Genomic DNA, 20,122 nt, shown 5'->3' with positions numbered 1-20,122 from the left:
GCTATTGGTTATAATTCTTATACTGTATAAGCATTCTTGTTATTTCCGTTCTGTTTCCATTGATATTCCTTTACCATCCTTGCCTTATAACCTTTGATTTTGGGTAAATGTTGACCATTTGGCTTCACATGATTCATAGCTTTTTAAGGGAGCATATTTCTCATGGGTGCTACTGTTTTTTGTTTTTATATAAGCCAATATATTATTTGACTGAAAAGGTGACCTATAGAAATAGCTTCAATTCCATGCTTCTCAAACCTTAATCTTACAGCAGTAATATCAGGGGTGGGGGTGAGTAAGCAGTGGTTTTCATCTCTAATGGTCCAATTGTTGTTGTTGTTATTAAGTGCCATCAAGTCAGTTCCAACCCATAGCAACCCTGTATAGTAGGGTTTCCGAGGAGCAGCTGGTGAGTTTGAACCACCGACCTTGCAATTCAAATGGCTTTGTAGTCTGGCGCATTAACCTACAGCGCTACACCAGGACTGCAATCAGAGCTGACCTTTTTTAGGACTTTGAGTTTTGTTCTTCATATTTTTCTGTTTTATTCAGGACTTTCTATGTGTCCCTGGTCAGAATCTTCAATAGTGGTAGCCAGGCACTATCTAGTTCTTTTGGTCTCAGGTTAGAAATAACTATAGTCCCTATGGGTTATTGTTGTGTTGTTAGGTGCTGTTGAGTTGGTACTGACTCATAGCAATCTTATGCACAAAAGAACAAAATACTGTCCTGTCCTGTGTCAGCCTCACAATCACTGCTGATGCATGAGCCCATTTGCTACTGCCACTGTACCAGTCCATCTTGTTAGGGGGTCTTCCTCTTTTTTGCTCACCCTACACTTTACTAATCATGATATTCTTCACCAGTGAATGGTCCCTCCTAATAACATGTCTGAAGTATGAGAGATGAAGTCTGGCCATCCTGGCTTTCAAGGAGCATTTTGGCTGTACTTCTTACAACACAGATTTGTTTGTTCCTTTGGCAATCCATGGTACTTTAAAAATTCTCCAACACTACAACTCAAATGTACTAATTCTTCTATGCATATGCATATGAGGTTATTGAGAATACCATGGCTTGGGTCAGGCACACCTTTGTTCTCAAACTGACACTGTTACTCTTTAACACTTTAAAGAGGTCTTGTGCAGCAGATTTGCCAATGCAGTATGTTGTTTGGTGGATGAGTTTCTTCTTTGAGTGTTGATTTCCTTTATGACCTTTTGCTCCAAAGGAGTAAAGACAGCATCTTAGATGGCTGCTTGCCAGCATTTAAGACCAACAATGATGTTGTTAAAAAGTGCTGTTGAGTCGTACTGACTCATAGCGACCCTGTATAGGGTTTCCAAGGAGCAGCTGATGAGTTTAAACCGCCAACCTTGCAGTCCAGCACATTAACCCACTGTACCACACCAGGACTCCAAGACCCTAGATACTATTCACCAAACTAGGATATAGAACATTATCTTTTTAAACTACATTATGCCAGTTGACTAAGTTGTCTCCCAAGAAAATCAGTGACTTTTTAAAATGTCTTCTGACCAAAATAGAATTGTTAATTTTTGTTTCTTTAAAATTCCATATGATGACTACATTTGTTCCCAGACTGGAAGAGAATTTATGTGTTAAATCTAATTCTTCGGTAGATGAAATCCATTGAAGTAAACAGTCTTGGCCAGAAGCATAATAATTATCTACTTTAAGTGAATTTTTATTTAGTTCATTAAGTATTGTTGTCCTTTTTAAGATTAGCCTTGACATTTTAAAAGGCAAACATTTTTCATCTATTCTTTTTTTTAAAAACTCAACTTGTCCATTTAAGCAATGGAGTTATTCAGTAACACTTTGCTTTTCAATTTATATAAACATGTTGTGGATGTAATGTGCCATATTAGTAAGGTGATATTAATAACTGTGAGTAAAAAAATAAGTTGGTTTCACTCAGTAGATTATTAGTAGTCAACAAGGATTTTGGGATCCTTTTCTAAAGAATTAAGGTATGATATCGGTTCTACAAAGAAACAGAATTTTCTCAATAACATTTGTTAAAGAGAACCAATGGAATTTTGAATGGGAGAGAATTGACGAATATTGAATAGGAAAATCACAAAAATTCTTTAGTTAGTTTGTACATTATAATGTGGAAGTAAGAGAACAATTTCATGACAATAATTTCACTATCAATAGAAAAGACATCTGATGCTACTTGAACACCACTGTGCAGAATATGGAGTCCTGTTGTGGTTGTATTGTACGATAAGCACTCTACTACTAACCTTAAGGTTGGTGTTTCAAACCTGCCATTCACATTTTGGAAACCCTAAGCAGGGTTGCTATGAGTCACAACTGACTCAATAGCATTCAACAATAACATGCAGAATATAAGCAGCCTTGGTACTACAAACAGGTTAAGTGCTCCACTGCTAACCAAAAAGTTGGCCTTTCGATTGTACCCAGAGAAAGAGTTAGTTATTTGCTCCCCTGAAAATTAATCTCTTAGAAGATTATACCCTTTCCTTTAAATTACTGATAACTTGCAATAATTTCTGATTGGGTAATTGTTGAGGTTTAGTTGTTTTAAGTTTTATAAATTTGCTGTTGTTGTTGTTGTTAGGTGCCATTGAGTTGGTTCCAACTCATAGTGACCCTGTGCACAACAGAATGAAACACTGCCTGGTCCTGGGCCAACCTCACAATTGTTTCCACGCTTGAGCCCATTGATGCTGCCACTTTGCAAATCTATCTCGCTGGTGGTCTTTCTCTTTTTCTCTGACCCTCCACCTTATCAAACATGATATCCTTCTCCAGTGACTGGTCCCTCTTAAAAATATGTCTGAAGTATAAGAGATGAAGTTTGGCCATCCTGGCCTCTAAGGAGCACTCTGGCTGCACTTGTTCCATCACATTCTTTGGCAGCCCATGGCACTTTTAATATTCTCCTCCAACATCATAACTCAAAAGCGTCAAATCTTCTATGGTCTTCCTTATTCACTGTCCAGCTTTTGCATGCATATAAGATTATTGAAAATACCATGGCTTGCGTCAGGTGCAACTTAGTCCTCAAGCTGACATCTTTGCTCTTCAACACTTTAAAAAGGTCTCGTGCAGCAGATTTACCTAATGCAATACGTCGTTTTATTTCTTAACTGCTGCTTCCATGAGTCTTGATGGTTGATCCAAGAAGAATGAAGTCCTTGATAATTTCAATCTTTTCTCCGTTGATAAGAATGTTGTTTATTGCTCCAGTAGTGAGGATTTTTGTTTTTTTTACATTGAGATTCAATCCATACCAAATTAGAATTACTTTATATTTTAAAGGCTATTGTTTCCCTGTGTTCATTTTTTGAGTCAATGCAGGGAGAAGTATTGATAAAGTAATTACTAATAATCAGCCCAAATGATCTGAAGAGTGAGTTTTAGCTTCTTTTGAGTGATGTGTAATTCTTTGTACAATTTTCTTTAGTTTTAAGTCTCATGAGTAAATTCTAAGTTTTAGTCAAAGAAGGTGAATTAATAGGGTATTGGCAGAGTGATAATTTCATTGCAAACAGTATAAAGGAAAAACAAACCAATATGAAGATACTTTTTGGTCTGAGCTTTGATTAGAGAATTCCATCTTTAGGGTAGCACCAAATGGCTGAGCACAGGTAGAAAAGTAAGAAGCAGTCAGAAAACCCAAGGTTGGGGCCACTTCATGCTCAGATTCTTTGTATTCATAATTTCCTATATCTAGAATATCTTTCCCCGAGGTATCCTGGATGGTTCACTACTTTCCTTTTTGTAAGACCAATGACCTACATATTCACTGTAAATACCTTTTATAGTCCACCTGAATTTAGAGACCATCTAGAGAACAGATTTGACACATGGAACACTAATGACCAAAGACCAGAGGTTTTGTGGGATAAATTTAATAACATCAAAGGTAATTAAAAAGACAGAAAAGTAGGAAAAGACCAAATGTATATCTAAAGAGACTCTGAAATCAGCTCTTAAGCTTAGAGAAGCTAGAGCAACTAGAATAAATGATGAAGTTCAAGAGAACAGAATATTTCAAAGGACAGCTCAAGAAGATAAAATCAAGAATCATAATGAAATATGTAAAGACCTGTAGTTAAAAAAACCAAAAGGGTAAAGGACACACTCAACATTTCTGAAGCTGAAAGAACTGAAGAAAAATTCCAAGCCTTGACATACACTATTGAAGAACTCTATGAGCAAAATATTGAATGATGCAGGAAGCATTAAAAGCAGATGAAAGGAATAAACAGTCACTATATCAAAAAGAACTGGTTGATGTTCAACCATTTCAAGAGATAGCAGCATATCATTAAGAATTGGTGGTATTGAAGGTTCTAGGAATTGATGGAATACCAATTGAAATATTTTAGCAAATAGATGCAGTGATGAGGCACTCATTTGTCTATGCCAAGAAATTTGGAAGACAGCTACTTGTTAATCAGCTGGAAGAGATCCATATTTATGCCCATTCCAAAAAACAGTGACTGAATGGAATATGGAAATCATCAAACTATATCATCAGTGTCACATTTAAAATAAATTTTGCTGGAGATAATAAACAGGGAGCTGCTAGAAATCAAGCCAGATTTTGAAGAGGATGTGGGATGAGAGTTATCATTGCTGATGTCAGATGGATCTTGGCTAAAAGCAGACAATATAGAAATATGTTTACTTGTGCAGTACTGACTATGCAAAGGCTGTGTGGATCAAAACAGATTAAAAACATTTTGTGCAAGATGGAAATTCCAGAACAATTATTTGTGTTCATGAGGAACCTGTACATAGATCAAGAGGCAGATGTTCAAACAAAACAAGGGGATACTGAATGGTTTAATAACCTGTGATCTGAGAGAATAAGCAAGATGGCGGATCAGGTAGCAGTTCAGTGAGGAGCTCTGTCAGCAACAACACAGAATACCGAACCAAGCAGGCTTAGGAGATGGTGCCAGAACTCTGAACCACATATAAAGGACTATTTAGAAGGTTGGAAGGCTTACAGCTAGGGGAATTTGTAGCAGAAGCAAGAAATCCATTGTTTTCTAATTCAAAATGCTCAGCTGCTCCTAGAGCCGCCATCTTGGGTGAGACCAAACAGAGGAAGGATCAGAGCAGCCATGGTCGCCTGACAGAACCGCAGAGATAAAGGTGTGGACAGTCTTTTTTATTATTATTCTTTGGTCTCTCGCTGCCTGCGCACCTCTATTCTGGAGACTAGAGGGGGTGCCTGAGTGAGTGGACACCCCATGCCCAGCCCTGGAGGGTCCTACTATGTGTGCACACATATCACCTCAAAATTTAAAGTGACAATTTCACTTAAAACCAAACAGCAGTGCAAAGTGGCCACAGCCGGCCCTGAACCGTTTATCACTAGGAAAAAGGCCTGAGTGGGGATTGTGGAACAGGACAGGAAGACTAAAAATGAAATAGGCTGAAAATTAAATCATGAGCTGTGTCACAATGACCAACAGTGACATCTTGAAATATCTCAGGAAGAAGAGTGAAAAAGGAAGCCCATCTCCTGATCACATCTACCTGGAGGCAATCAGAAAGCGTGAAAAAATACCAAAATACATACCCATTTAAGAATTAAGGCCACAGATAACTTCTGAATATGCCCAAGAAACAGAGACAGGTGACCATATCAACACATGTACAGAAACGAAATAAAGTGACTGAGGTATATGAGCTGGAAGTAGACCTACACTCCATACTGGAAGATGGGCAGGCTTTGGAAATGCCTGAGAAGGAATTCAGAAAAATGATTATAAAATGTATCAAAACGCTTTACAATGGAGTTGAGAAAAATAAGGAAGAAGTCAGGAAAGCAATACAGGAACGATCAAATAAGATAGATACAGCATTGGAAACAATTCAAAACCTACAGAAAGAGGTCCAAATGATTAATAATAGAATATCAGGAAGGACAATACACTGAAAAGGGCAAAGGAGTAGAAGAGATAGAAGCCAGAACTAATGAGCTAGAAGATAAATCCCTCAACACTACTAAGATAGAAGAGGAAATACTAAAAAGGATTAAAAAAAAAAAAATCTGAAGAAGGCCTAAGATTCATGTTGAGCAACATGAAGAGGAATAACTAAGAATTATCGGCATTCCAGAGCAGGAAGAATCACACAAGTTCATGGAGGAGATAGTTGAAGAGCTTCTGGAAGAAAATTTTCCTAATATCCTGAAATGCAAAAAGATAAGCATTCAGGAAGCTCAGTGAACCCCAGGAAGGATAGACTCTGAAAGATAATCACCAAGACATAATAATAATCAAGCTCTCCAGACTCAAAGATAAGAACAGAATCCTGAAAGCTTCTTGGGAAAAGAGAAGAATAACATACAAAGGCAAGCAAATCAGATTAATCTTGGATTTCTCAGCAGAAACCATGCAGGCAAGAAGGCAATGGGGAGACATATATAAAACCCTGAAAGAAAAAAACTGCTACCCAAGAATCCTCTACCCAACAAAGCTGTCAATCAAATCCAATGGTGTAATCAAAACATTCCAGGATAAACAGAAGCTAAGGGATTTTGCCAAAGCCAATCCTGTTATTAAAAACATCCTAAAGGAAGTTCTGTGGACTGAGAACCAACAAGAACAGACAACAACCAGAGAATGATGCATGTGGCAGCATCACCCTGAACTCAGTTGTCAAATGGAAGAGTCAAGAACAGATTGAAATGGTAAGAACAGAGGATCTGGTAGGTTAGTCTATGATCAAAACAATTACAGTGTGAAAGAAGGTAAACACAGAAGAACAGAGGTCCAGATGGGGAGAAGGTCAGGTAGATAACAGGATAAAATAGACTGTCTTAAATTGAGGGAAGAGTTAATGGAATATAAGGTAACCACAGCAGTGGGGTTGGAGAGGGTAATACAAGAAGAGAGGGGGAGGTGGAAAAACAAGATAGATAGGGGAACACTGAGACAGGTTTACATAGGCTAAGTGGGACACAGGGAAATAGTGATGCATGCTCAACCTTGAAACAACAGGGCCATGTGGTACAGCTATGTAGGCATAGTTTGAAGAGGGGACATAATACTAAAATGCTTGACTGTCTTATGAATACTGTTTTCCCTTGCCTACTACTGTAAAATAGACACTTGAATGGAATACAAAGGAATGTTGGGAAACATGATTATAGAAAGCTTGTAAGCCCATCTTCACCCTATACCTGATTGGAATACCTAAAAGGGGTTCTAGAACTTGACCAATGAAATAGGCCTCTTGCAATGCCTTTACAGAGTATAAAACCGTAGTTGGAATCATGAGTCCCATTCAGAACCTAATGAGGTTGGACATTCCCACTAAGAAGGACAAGCAGACCAGCCTGTAAAAGTTAGAGTGACAGAAGATACATCTTCAAAGAAAGATCATCAGGAAAAAAACAAAACAAAAATGTCAGCATGACTGGCTACTACAAGAATAAGCAAGCTGTTTGCCAGGAAGCTGTCAAGGCAAGCAATCAAGTTCCTTCAGGATAAATCCCCTTCTAAGACAAACTCAAAGGGAACATATGAGCAGGCATGTAAGCTTGCTGGTGACCACATTGGTCTACTGGTGAGTGGAAGAGGGGGAAAGGCAACAATGAAGAAATGGGCTGAGTTCAATCACAGTCCATTGGCTCCCACTGACCTGGAGATGAGAGAGAGAAGAGGAAGGGCTTGTTGGTCCAAAGTGTGGTGAGACCTGGGGACACTTGAGCCACTGGACATGGACATAGCTATAGAGGGCTAGAGCTGAGAGTGAAATATCCAGCTGATATGAAGTGAGGGGAGATGCACAAGAACACCCAAACTTGCAGATAGTATCCATTTGACCTAGCCTTGATGGCTTGATGATCAGAACATGACTAGAGGAAGATTACAAAAAAATTTTTTTTAAATAAAAGAAACCAGGGTAAATTGCTACAATTTGATGAACTTGACTTAAACTCATGGAAGTAGTTACTCTAAATACCAACAGAGAGGGAAGGAGTCTTCACATCAAGTATCAATGCTATCCTGTCTGTACATAGGGTAGATAGGGATGGGCAACTTAGACACTGACTACCTAAAATGAGGGGGCGATAAAGGCTTATAAGATTTCAAGAGGGAGTTTAGTTTAAGAGTGTGTTGGGGGCGGCGAGAAAGAGTCCCCACTGAATAGTTTTCAACTTGTCTAGATGGGGCTAGTGAAAAGAGATGGGGATAAGATTCTTAGGATTCAATAGTGAATAATTATTATGACTAATTGCGACTGTCATAATTGTAAATGTTTTGTAACAAAAACAGGGGAGTGGTTAGTCCTACAGTCCAGAAACAGGGTCGTAGGGCCATTAAGGGAGAAGAGCACAAGCAGAATGTGGGACCTTAGCCTTATAGGGTCATGGAGATTGGGGGAGGTGGGGCGGCTGAGGACTCTTGATTCATGGGAAGAGAGGGAGTAATAGCTGGTGGCCAGGTGGCAGAGTTGCAGAATATGCCCTTTAGTGGTGTAGAATATTATGTATGCCTGAGTGTCTTTTTTTTTTTTTTAAGTTAAAGTGAATAGAGAAAAATACTGTTAACTGATGGTACATGGAGGGACTTATAATCATTGTAATGAAATAAGATGTATGATCTGTTGAATGTAAAACTGATAATCTGCCCTGTAAACTTTCACTCAGTCCACAATAAAAACCTTAAAAAAATACAAAAACCCAGAGAACCACCAGAGTTCATTAGGAAGAAGTTTTAAGAAAATTGACAACTATATTCCTAAGAAAAGGCCAGGAAAGCTGCTTCATAGAATTTTTTCCCACTACAATAATATATATATTAATTCTTCGAGGGTAGCAAGGGCTGTCCAATGAGAATTTCATTGAGAAATCTTAACCCATTCACCCTACAGCTCTGATCTTGCTCCTTTAGACTTTTTTTTGTTCTCCAAACTCAGCATTGAAAAGGAACATGATTTGAGTCCCTTGAGGATGCCAAAACTGTGATTTTGGTATGGTGTGAATTGAAGAATGCAGAATTCTTCGGGGCAGGGTAACACAGGAAGCACTGCCTTCAGAAGTATATAGAACTAGCTGGAGGATGTATATATTTAAAAAAATCAATACCTTCACATTTTGTTATTTTTGTTTAATAAAGGTTTCTATGATTTTATAGCAAAAAATAACTTATGCAATGCAGATGATACAACCTTGCTTGCTGAAAGTGAACAGGACTTGAAATACTGATGAAGATCAAAAACTACAGCCTTCAGTATGTAGTGAGTGCACTTCAGTGTAAAGAAATTGAAAATCCTCACAACTGGATCAGTAAACATTATGATAAATGTAGAAAAGATTGACATTTTCAAATACTTTTTTTCCACTTGGACCTTCAATCACCATTCATATATGTAGCAGTCAAGAAATGAAACAAATGTATTGGAATAGGCAGATCTCCAGCTGGAGAGTGCCTGTGGGTACATGCAGGGCTGCAACTCCTCTGTTCCATCCCATGTGCTTCCAATTTCCACAAGGCTCCCCAGGGCTATAACCTCATACCCAAAAGCAACCAATTGCAGATGTATATTTGCAAATCCCTAGACTCCAGGTGCCAACAGAGAGCCACCATGACTTGCACAGCGTTACATTGATTTATTATAAATCAAATATGTCAGTGCCTTTAAAAAGTTTGTGGAAAATTCCATTATCTTTTAATTTCACTATTCTTTGAACTTTTTTGAGCACCCTTGTGTATATAATAAAGTGATTGTTTAACAGAAATCGTATGTTGATTTATTTTATGGAATATATCATGGACCTTAAATGATGCATACTTGTACAAAAATTAGTAGCTTTTTTGTATCATAAAACTTACCTGCTATAATGGAACCAGATACTCCAGATCCACTGCTATCAAGTCAATTTCTGATTCATAGCAACGCTATATAGGACAGTGTAGAAATGCCTCATAGGGTTTCTAAAGTTTTAAATCTTTTCCTAAGCACATTGTTACATTTTCTCCTTTGACCTTTCAGTTAGCCAAGTGCCTAACCACTGTGTCACCAGATCTCCTTGCTAGAGTAGAAATGGGAGAAAATATTACTTTCTTGACAGTGAATGATTACAAATAAATTTGATAAAGTTTGAGGAGGGAAATTATATATTATTGAATGATGAAAATGAGATGTGAACAAATGTTTTCATGTAGCAAACATTGAATGCTTCCTGTTTGCCAAATACTGCTCAATATACTGGAAACATCTCAGAAGACATGCAAATACTACTGTGTGTAGTTTACTTACTTGCAGGAGAATCAGACAATTAACAAGTATCTGAGGGGTCTTCAAAATTTCATGGCATTTTCCCACAATCATTTTGAATCCCCCTCGTATAAATAGCATAATATATGGTAGATAGAGGCCGTTGCTGTTAAGTACCTTTTTTGAGCCACTTCTGACTCATAGCAACCCTGTGTAGGGTTTCCTAGGAGCAACTGGTGAATTTGAAGCACAGACCTTGCAGTTCAAACCAACTTTGCCGTCTAGTACATTATCTCAGCGCCACACCAAGACTCTAGATAGAGGCTGGTGCTATAAAAATGAGGTGATGTGATAAGACTATGCAACCCCATACTGGATATTCAGTGGAGGAGTTTATTAAAAGAAGTGACATTAAAGCCCAAAGCAGAAAGAGCCTGCATGTGTGAATGTCTGAGAGAGTAGCGTTCAGCCAGTACAAACCTTTTCGGTTGGGAATGAACTCAAGGATGGGAATGAGCTTGGGAGAAGTAGAAAGTAAAGCAAGAAAGGCTGAACTGAAGTGAGTGAAGATGAAAATGGTAATAGGTGAAGTCAGACAGTAGACATGGTCCATAAAAAGGAATTTTAAGTGTAGTGAGAAAACACAGGAGGGGTTTTTAAAGCAGTGCATGACTAGATGTAATTTATTATTTTAAAAGATCATTCTAAGGGTAAAGAGTAGAAGTAGGGAATCCAGTTTACAGATTATTATGGTTGATCAGTCAGAGATGATAATGACCTTTGCTAGGTTAGAGTAGATAGGAGGAAGCAAAGTAAATACGTGGGATAAGTTTGAAGACCGAAATTGCAGATGGATTAGATGTAAGGATAAAGGAAGTGAGTAATTGAGAATCATTCATATATTTTCAGATAAGTGAAAAATATCAAGTTCTTGGATGGGCCAAACAGTATCTCTAAAATGTTAAATCTCCTTAAATTAAATTAAATTTCAAACATAATTCCAGTTGAAATTGTAATTTTAAATAATTGCGCAAAATGATCTTCAAGTTAATATGGAAGAATAAGTGAGAAGAGCCAAGATGATTCAGTATGAAAAGACTAATGAAGGTGAACCTTACCAGTATAAAACTGCTTTTATTGAGTATTCCATTGCTGTATGAATATACATATAGATTTATGGGTCAAATTAGTCTAGAAATAGACCCTATTCCACTGTATATGGGATTTTAATATATGAAATTATAAAAATTCATTTCTTTGATAAAATAATGATTTAATAAATTACGATGTCATAGCTATCTTTATGGAAGAATATATTAGATCCTTATACACTAAGTAGAAAAATAAATTCTCTTAAATGGAAAAAAATCAATCTTAGAAGAAAATTCAGGAGTATGTATATATACCTTTAGACTTTAGAGACTTTAGACTTTATATCATGTTAGGAAACTCAGAAGCTATAAATATATTTAAATTTTTTATGGTAAATAATATCTAAAGAAAAACATTGGAAAAAATAACATTGTTGAATGTTTATGTCCAATATCAGGAGCTCTGTTAGTGTAGTGGTTACAAGTTGGGGTGCTAACCTCAAGGTCAGCAGTTTGAAACATTCAGCAGTTCCACAGGAGAAAGATTAGACCTTCTGCTCCTGTAAAGATTTTCAGCCTCGGAGACCCTGTACAGGGTTGTTATGAGTTGGAACCGACTCCACAGTACACAACTAACCAACCAGCCAGATACAGAAGCATGATGGCTCCATACAATCATCACTGGACTGTGAACCACAGGGCCCATGGTTTGAGCCCACCCGCCGCTCCGTGGGAGAAAGATTGGCTTTCTGTTCCCATAAAAAATTTTAAAAGTCTCAGAAACCTTATAGACCTTTTAGACCGGTATGAGTCAGAACCAACTCCAAGGCACTTAAAAACAATAACAATCCTAGATATAAAGGAGCCCTGGTAGTGTAGTGGATTACGGCTGCTAATCGCAAGGTTCGGATCTACCAGGCGCTCCGTGAGAGAAAGATGGGGCTTTCTGTTCTTGTAAAGACTTAAACAGCCTCTGAAACCACATACAGGGTCACTATGAGTCAAAACTGACTCAGTGGCTCACAACCACCACGACTGCATCAGATGTAAAGAATTATATATGAGGACCCTTGGTGGTAAAAACATTTTACACTCATTTGCTAATGCAATGGTTGATGGTTTGAATTTACCCAACATTGCTGTGAAAGAAAGAATGGTGACCTGATTTATTTAGATTGTGTTGTTGACTCCACCTCATATCAACTTTATAGGACAGAGTTGTTGTTACTGTTAAGTGTTGTTGAGTTTGCCAGTGACTGGTGGGCTTGAACCACTGACCTTGTGGTTCTTAGTCCAGTGCTTATTATACAAAGCTACTGCGCTCCCAGACAGAGTAGAACTGCTCGATAGAATTTACAAGACTGTAAGTCTTTATGTAAGTAGACTACTGCATCTTTCTCTCAGAGTACCTTGTAGGTTCAAACCTACCTTTCAGGTAGCAGCTGTACCACTAGGTTCCTTGCCATGAGATTTGTTAAGTACTGTCAAGTTGTTTTCAACTCATAGCAACCATGTATAGGGTTTCTGACTGGTGGATTTGAACCGCTGGTTTTGTGGTTACCAGTCCAGTGCTTATCCTTTAGCACCACACCAGGATTTGAGATTACAACCATTAAAAACTGTGTGGATTGCAGATCTACTCTGATGTATATATGGGGTTGTCACATATCAGACTTGAATCGATGGCATTAGAAATGGGAAACATAGGGAGAAAGTGGGAATAATGTTATTTTGTAGGGATGGCATTCAATAGCATGAAATGAAATGTGTATGAAATGTTGAATGGAAAACTGATTTGCTCTGTAAACTTTATCCCTAATCACAATGGAAATTAGATCATTAGTCTAGCAGTGTGTAATTACTGGTTGGTATTAATTTAGGAGACCTGGGGTGGCACTGGAATGGTAACCGCAAGGTCAGTGGTTCAAAACTGCCAGCTGCTCCTTGGAAACCCTATACAGGGTCACTGCGAGTAGGAATCAACTTGATGGCACTTAACAACAATGAGTATAATGGAAAGCAAATTCATATAAATTTATATATGTTGTATGAAAATAAAAAACTGGCAAAAGATTTATATAAACCCACTCATAAAAGAGCAAATCTAAATGGTTAGTGAATATATGAAAATTATATAACTTCATTGGTGGTTGTTGTGTGATATTGTGTCAATTCTGACTTATAGTTACTGTGTATAGGGTTTTAAGAGCGAGATGAATTTGAATTGCCAGATTTGTGGTTAGCAGTTTAGTGCTTATCCAACAGCACCTTACCAGGGCTCAACATAACTTCATTAGGGTCAGGAAAATACGAATTGGAATAACTACTAGATATCATATCTTACCTATTCCATTGGAAAATTTGTGGTAATGTTTATGTTGAAAGGAGTAGGTATACTTACACATTGTAAATGGAAAAGCGAAACTGTTGTATTTTTGGAAAACAATCATATCATATTTATTAAGAATTTTAATACCACATTTTTCAGTTTAGCAAACACATTCCTTGGAATAGATCTAATAGAAATAAGTACCAGTGCTTTGGAAATATTTATTAGGATACCTATTACAGCATTGTTTCAGGTGACAAAATTGGAATAACATGGATGTCCTTGTGTAGGGGAACTTTTGAGTAACCATTCCAGCCCTAGACTCTTAATTTAACCATTGAAAAGAATATGTTTAGCTCTGTACTAATTAACTTAGATTTTCTTGATCAATTGCTGAGGGAGAAGAGTAATATACAGAAAGATGTTTCTAGTGTACCATTTTGGTAAAACAGTAACAAAAGTAATAACATCTTTGTTTATACAGAAAATAAATTATATATATGATTGTAGAAAAAGGCATGGGAAGATATGTAAAAAGTTAACATTGAGACAGAAGTGGAGAGATGGAAAGTATATATATTATACTATGTATTATTATATATATATATAAGTTTTATTGTGAATTGAGTGAAAATTTACAGGGCAAGTCATCAGTTTTACATTCAACAAATCATATACTTTGTTTCGTTACAATGATTATAATCCCTTCCTTGTACCATCAGTTAACAGTATTTCTCTCTATTCATTTTAACTCTTTTTCACTTTTTTAACAATCAGGCATATGTAATTTAAACCACCAAAGGGCACATTCTGCAAGTCTTCCTCCTGGCCGCCAGCTCTTAGTCCCTCTCTTTCCATGAATCTAGAGTCCTCAGCTGCTCCCTCTCTCCATGCCCCCATCTCTGCCTCCATCTTTGGTGTTCTCTGGATAGGGTCCCACATTCCACTTGTGATCTTCTACCTTGATAGTCCTAGGGTCCTCTGTGTCTGGACTGTAAGATTAACTATGCCCCTGTTTTTGTTACAAAACTAATACCTTTACAATTGTGACATTTGCAATTAGTCATGATAACAATTACTCACTATTAAATCACAAGAATGTTATCCCCATCTCTTTTCACCAGACCCATCTAGACAAGATGAAAACTATTCAGTGGGGACTCTTATCTTCCCCCTCACACTTTTAAACTAAACTCCCTCTCGAAAACTTGTAAGCCAGTCATTTCTTACCTTTATTTCCCCCTCATTTTAGGTATCCATTGTCTAAGTTACCCTTCCCTGTCTATCCTGTATACAGAGGGGATAGGATTGATACTTGATGTGAAGACTCCTTCCCTCTCTGTTGTAAGCTACTACATCCATGAGTATAGGTCAAGTTCACCAAATTATAGCAATTTACCCTCATCTCGGAAAGGATGTTTTTAAAAGATGTCTATAATAAAAGCACTATGTATAACATTCCTTTTATGATAGTTATGTATCTTGCATACACAAAGAAACAAAATGAAAAGATAGTCCTAACATAATAATGGTTATTTCATTTTGGCAAGAGTTTAGGTAATACCTTTTTTTTTCCTTCACATTTAACTTTTTTGCAATGATTATGATAGGGAAAAATAGTAATGTGACTTTTATAATGAGGTGAGTAATTTTAAAAAGCAGTCTAAGTGATATTAAACCTCCCCCCCTTTCATTTTGCAGTTGTGCCATATTGACTCCCAAAGTGATGGCGGAATTCCCTCTTACTGTTTTGCTTTAATGGTGATGTTTTTTCTACAACAAAGAAAGCCCCCTCTTCTTCCTTCCTTACTTGGAAGTTGGGTAAGCATGAGATTGTGATAAATATGTGCATGTTTGTATATTGTTTGCTCTTTCAGAGAACTCTGCTTAAATGCTTTAAAGCTTCAATTCTGTTTTACCTGTCCTCCTCTTTTTTAAAAATAATTTTTCCCCTACAATTTGGAATGCCGTTTTATATAGATTGAAGGCTTTGACCCCAAAAGAATGGATGACTTTCAGTTGAAAGGCATAGTAGAAGAAAACTATGTGAAGTGGGAATATAATTCAAGTAGTACAACTGAGAAAAATTCAACTACTGAGGAAAACAAAGCTAAGGCAGACCAACCAAAAGATGATTCCAAGAAGACAGAAACAGAAAACCAAAGTAATGCCATGAAGGAAAAACATGGCAAAGTAAGCTTTTTTGTTGTTTTTGTTTTTGGCTTTTACAAAATTTATAGAATTTGTAATACCTTCTATTAAAGCTATATTAATAGTGATTGACTGACTGATTTTGAGCAAGCCTTTTGGCTTCATTTTCCTCGTTGGTAAAGTGAGGGGTTGATGAGATTTAATTATCAGTACTGAGATTCCCTAATGAATTTATACCTCATTTGAAAGACTTGTGTTATTTTAGTCATGCCAAGGTATTTGTTTCTTTTTTTCACCTAAACAAAATTTCCTTCTGGAGTTGGCCTCCGATCAGAACTTTAACATACAGGGATTGTGTTGCTAGATTGGTGGAGAAATAAGGCTCTGTGCTCCATGAAGGGATCCCTTGGCTATTTAATCATTCAACATTCCTTTATTAGGGACTGGCTATATGCCAGGCATTATCTTGAGTGTTAGAGAACCAAAGATGAATAACTATGGTGGATGTGTCCTCTAGAAGTTTGTAGTTATCTAAAGTAGACACATGCTTAATTACACAAATGTAACCATTTCTGAAACCTGTGTTCAAGCTATATTTGTAATATATGTAGTTCTCTGAACTGTATCCCTTCCATTTGATCCTCCCTCTTTCTTAAGTGCCTTCTACTCTGCACACCATCAGTACTTAATCTCAGCTAATAACCTTGCCTGTTATTACATCACTGATAAAATAGAAGCAAACAAAACAAGCTCTTACACACTTCCACTGTCACAGATACCATCTGCCCTCATATATTCAACCTTGCTGCTTTTTTTCAGAGGAGCTTCCTATGTATCTATCTGAAGTTGTTCATTACATTTGCTTGTAATTTAATCTCTTCTAACTATTTCCCTTTCTCTCCTAAATTATTTATTTTTAATTCTTTATTGAATCAAGCATGCTTTTTCCCTCCCATCTTGACACCACTTCTGCTATTTAGCTACAACCCTATTTTTTGCTTGTTTGTACTAAAACTCCTTAAAATAATTGTCTCTATTCACTAATTTCAATTTCTCTACTTAACATTTCATTTTTTTTATGTTCACATGTGCTTTATTGAATATTCAATGTCTTTTGAAAATGTGGATCATGACAAACTATGGATAGCATTGCAAAAATGAGTATTCCAGAACACTTGTGTTCATGATGAACCTGTACATAGACCAACAGGTAGTAGTTAGAATAGAATAAGGGAACACTCAATGGTTCTAAATCAGCTAAGATGTGAGCCAGGTTTGTATTCTTTCACCATACTGGTTCAGTCTTAAAAAGAATGTGGCATCAGGATTGGAGAGTAAGTGCATCAAACCTTTCTATAATTAAACATATATTGTCATTGGTGAGTGCCTTTGAGTTGAATCCAACTCATAGTGACCCTATGAACAACAGAATTAAACACTGCCCTGTCCTCTGCCATCCTCACAATTGTCAAGTTTGAGAATATTGCTGTTGCCACTGTATCAGTCCATCTCATTTCATGTCTTCTTTTTCGCTGACCCTCCACTTTTCCATGAATGATGCCCTTCTGTAAGGACTGATCCCTCTTAAAACATTTTGAAAGTGTAAGAAACAAAATCTTGACATCCTTGCTTCTTTTTAGGGGGTGGGGGTGGGGAGATGTATACAAAAACACTCAGGAATATATAATCATTTAAACAACCAAAGGGCAAATTCTGCAAGTCTGCCTCCTGGCCAAGAGCTCTCATTCCCTCTCTTTCCATGAGTCTAGAGTCCTCAGCTGCTCCCTCTCTCCATGTCCCCATCTCTGCCTCCATCTCTGGTGTCACTGCTTCTCTGGATAGGGTCCCGCATTCCACTTGTGCTCTTTTCTCTTGATGGTCCTAGGGTCTTCTGTTTCTGGACTATAAGATTAACTACTCCCCCATTTTTGTTACAGAATTTCTACCTTTACAGTTGTGACTGTCATAATTAGTCATTATAACAATTACTCACTATTGAATCATAAGAATCTTTTTCCCCATCTCTTTACCAGACCCATCTAGACAAGATGAAAACTATTCAGTGGGGACTCTGTCTTCCTCCGCACACTCGTAAACTAAACTCCTTCTTGAAAACTTGTAAGGCAGTGACTTCATGCCTGTATCGCTTCATCATTTTAGGTAGCCATCATCTAAGATATCCGTCGCTATGTGCCCTGTATGCAGAAGGAATAGGATTGATACTTGATGTGAAGACTTTTTCCCTTTCAGTTGGTATTTTGAGCTACTACATCCATAAGTATAGGTCAAGTTCATCAAATTGTAGTAATTTACACTCGTTTCCTTTATCAAAAATAGTTTTTTCTTCTCTTTCTAGTCGAGTTGCCTGCTATTCATAAGGTTTTCAGTGACTAAATATTCAGAAGTAGTTCGTCTCTCCTTCCTAAAAATACTTACTGATTAAGATCAAAGACCACAGCCTTCGATATGGATTGCATCTCATTATAAAGAAAACAGAAATCCTCACCACTGGATTATCGATGGAGAAAAGATTGAAGTTGTCAAAGACTTCATTTTTCTTGGATCAACCATCAACACTCATGGAAACAGCAGCCAAGAAATCAAATAGCGTATTGCATTAGACAAATCTGCTGCACAAGACCTTTTTAAAGTGTTGAAGAGCAAAGATGTCAGCTTGAGGACTAAGGTGTGCCTGACCCAAGCCACTGTATTTTCAATAACCTCATATGCATGCGCGAAGTTGGACAGTGAATAAGGAAGATTGTTGAATAATTGATGTATTTGAGCTAAGGTGTTGGAGGAGAATATTGAAAGTACTGTGGACTGCCAAAAGATCCAACAGATTAGTGCTGGAAGAAGTGCAGCCAGAGAGGTCCTTGAAGGCCAAGATGGCCAAACTTCATCTCTCATACTTTGGACATATTGTCAGGAGGAACCAGTTGCTGGAGGGTCAGAGAAAAAGAGAAAGACCTGCAGCGAGATGGATTGACAGAGTGGCAGCATCAATGGGCTCAAGCGTGGCAACAATTGTGAGATTGGTCCAGGACCGGGCATTGTTTTGTTCTGACTCGATGGCACCTAACAACAACAAGTCAAATTCTGATTATTAAGCCATCAAGGCTAGGTCAAATGGGTACTGTCTGTAAGTTTGGATGTTCTTGTGTGTCACCCCTCACTTCATATCAGCTGGATACTTCTCTATCAGTTCTAATCGTCCGTGGCTAAGTCTTTGTCCAGGGGCTCAGGAATCCCTGCATCTCACCACACTTCGGACCAAGCAGCCCTTCCTCTTCTCTCTCTTATCTTCAGGTCTACTGGAGTCTATGGAATGTAGTTGAACTCAGCCCATTTCTTCATTGCTGCCTTTCCTCCCGCTTCCACTCACCAGTAGACCAGTGGTCGCCAGCAAACCTGCATGCCTGCTCATGTGTCACCCCTTTGAGTTTCAGTCTTGGCAGAGGGCGGTTTGTCCTGAAGGGACTTGATTGTTTGCCTTGATAGCGTCCCAGCAAACAACTTGCATGTTCTTGTAGTAGCCAGTCATACTGCCATTTTTGTTTTGGGTATTTCCTGCTTGATCCTTCCATTTCATATTAATTCACTTCATTTAGGCTTTGACATCTAGTAGTCTGTCAAAATTTTTATTAGAAGGTCAATAATATCCTCCGCATTGTTTAACCCAGTGGTCTTACTATTTTTTAAAAATATATATATATATATATTTTAACAGCAACATTGCCAGTTGATTACTTACCTTTCTGAAATATTTCTTAACTTGACTTTTGGAACACTGTACCCCTTGGTTTTCCTCTTTTCCTACTTGTTAGTTATTGCTTCTCAGAGTAACCGTTGCTGGTTCCTCCTCTTCTCTCCAGGATCTTAATATTGGAATGCTTCAGGTTCATGTCTTGATTGATTTTTTCTTCTGCATCTACACTCACTCCCTTTGTTATCCCATATAATCAAATGGTTCTTAAGTAACATTTGTATGCTGATGACTTCAGATTTAAATCTCCAGCCTGACCTCTCTCCTGAACTCTATGATTGTATATCCAACTGCTTTACTTAATGACTGTACTTAGCTAATAGTTGCCTTAAGCTTAGTAGGTCTAAAACTTAATTCCTGATCTTCCCCTCAAATTTGCTTTGTTGAAAGCCTTCCCATCTCAGTCAACAACCCTTTGTCTTTTTTATTTGCTCAGCCAAAATCATTGGAGTCATCCTTAACTACTAAAAATCCACATTCTGTATCTAGTCTATCAGGAAATCATATCTGTTCTGTGTCAAAATATATCTGTAATTAACT

The 20,122-nt window shown here is 37.5% G+C and overlaps 1 protein-coding gene across 4 annotated transcripts in view; it reads left to right on the top strand.

Moving 5' to 3' along the window:
* The window catches only part of ZCCHC11 (zinc finger, CCHC domain containing 11), a 217,543-nt gene that overhangs the window by 116,442 nt on the left and 80,979 nt on the right, over positions 1-20,122 (top strand). For all 4 annotated transcript variants that reach the window (XM_006839775.1, XM_006839774.1, XM_006839773.1 and 1 more), the window contains 2 exons: positions 15,367-15,486; positions 15,646-15,858. In XM_006839775.1, the coding sequence (XP_006839838.1) occupies positions 15,367-15,486; positions 15,646-15,858 (333 nt within the window). The remainder of the gene's footprint in view (positions 1-15,366; positions 15,487-15,645; positions 15,859-20,122) is intronic.

Source organism: Chrysochloris asiatica, unplaced genomic scaffold (genome assembly GCF_000296735.1).
Source record: "Chrysochloris asiatica unplaced genomic scaffold, ChrAsi1.0 scaffold00026, whole genome shotgun sequence".
NCBI classification, from domain to species: Eukaryota; Metazoa; Chordata; class Mammalia; order Afrosoricida; family Chrysochloridae; genus Chrysochloris; species Chrysochloris asiatica.
The sequence above is the reverse complement of the archived record's forward strand: the minus strand, read 5'-3'. Positions and strand labels throughout refer to the sequence as shown.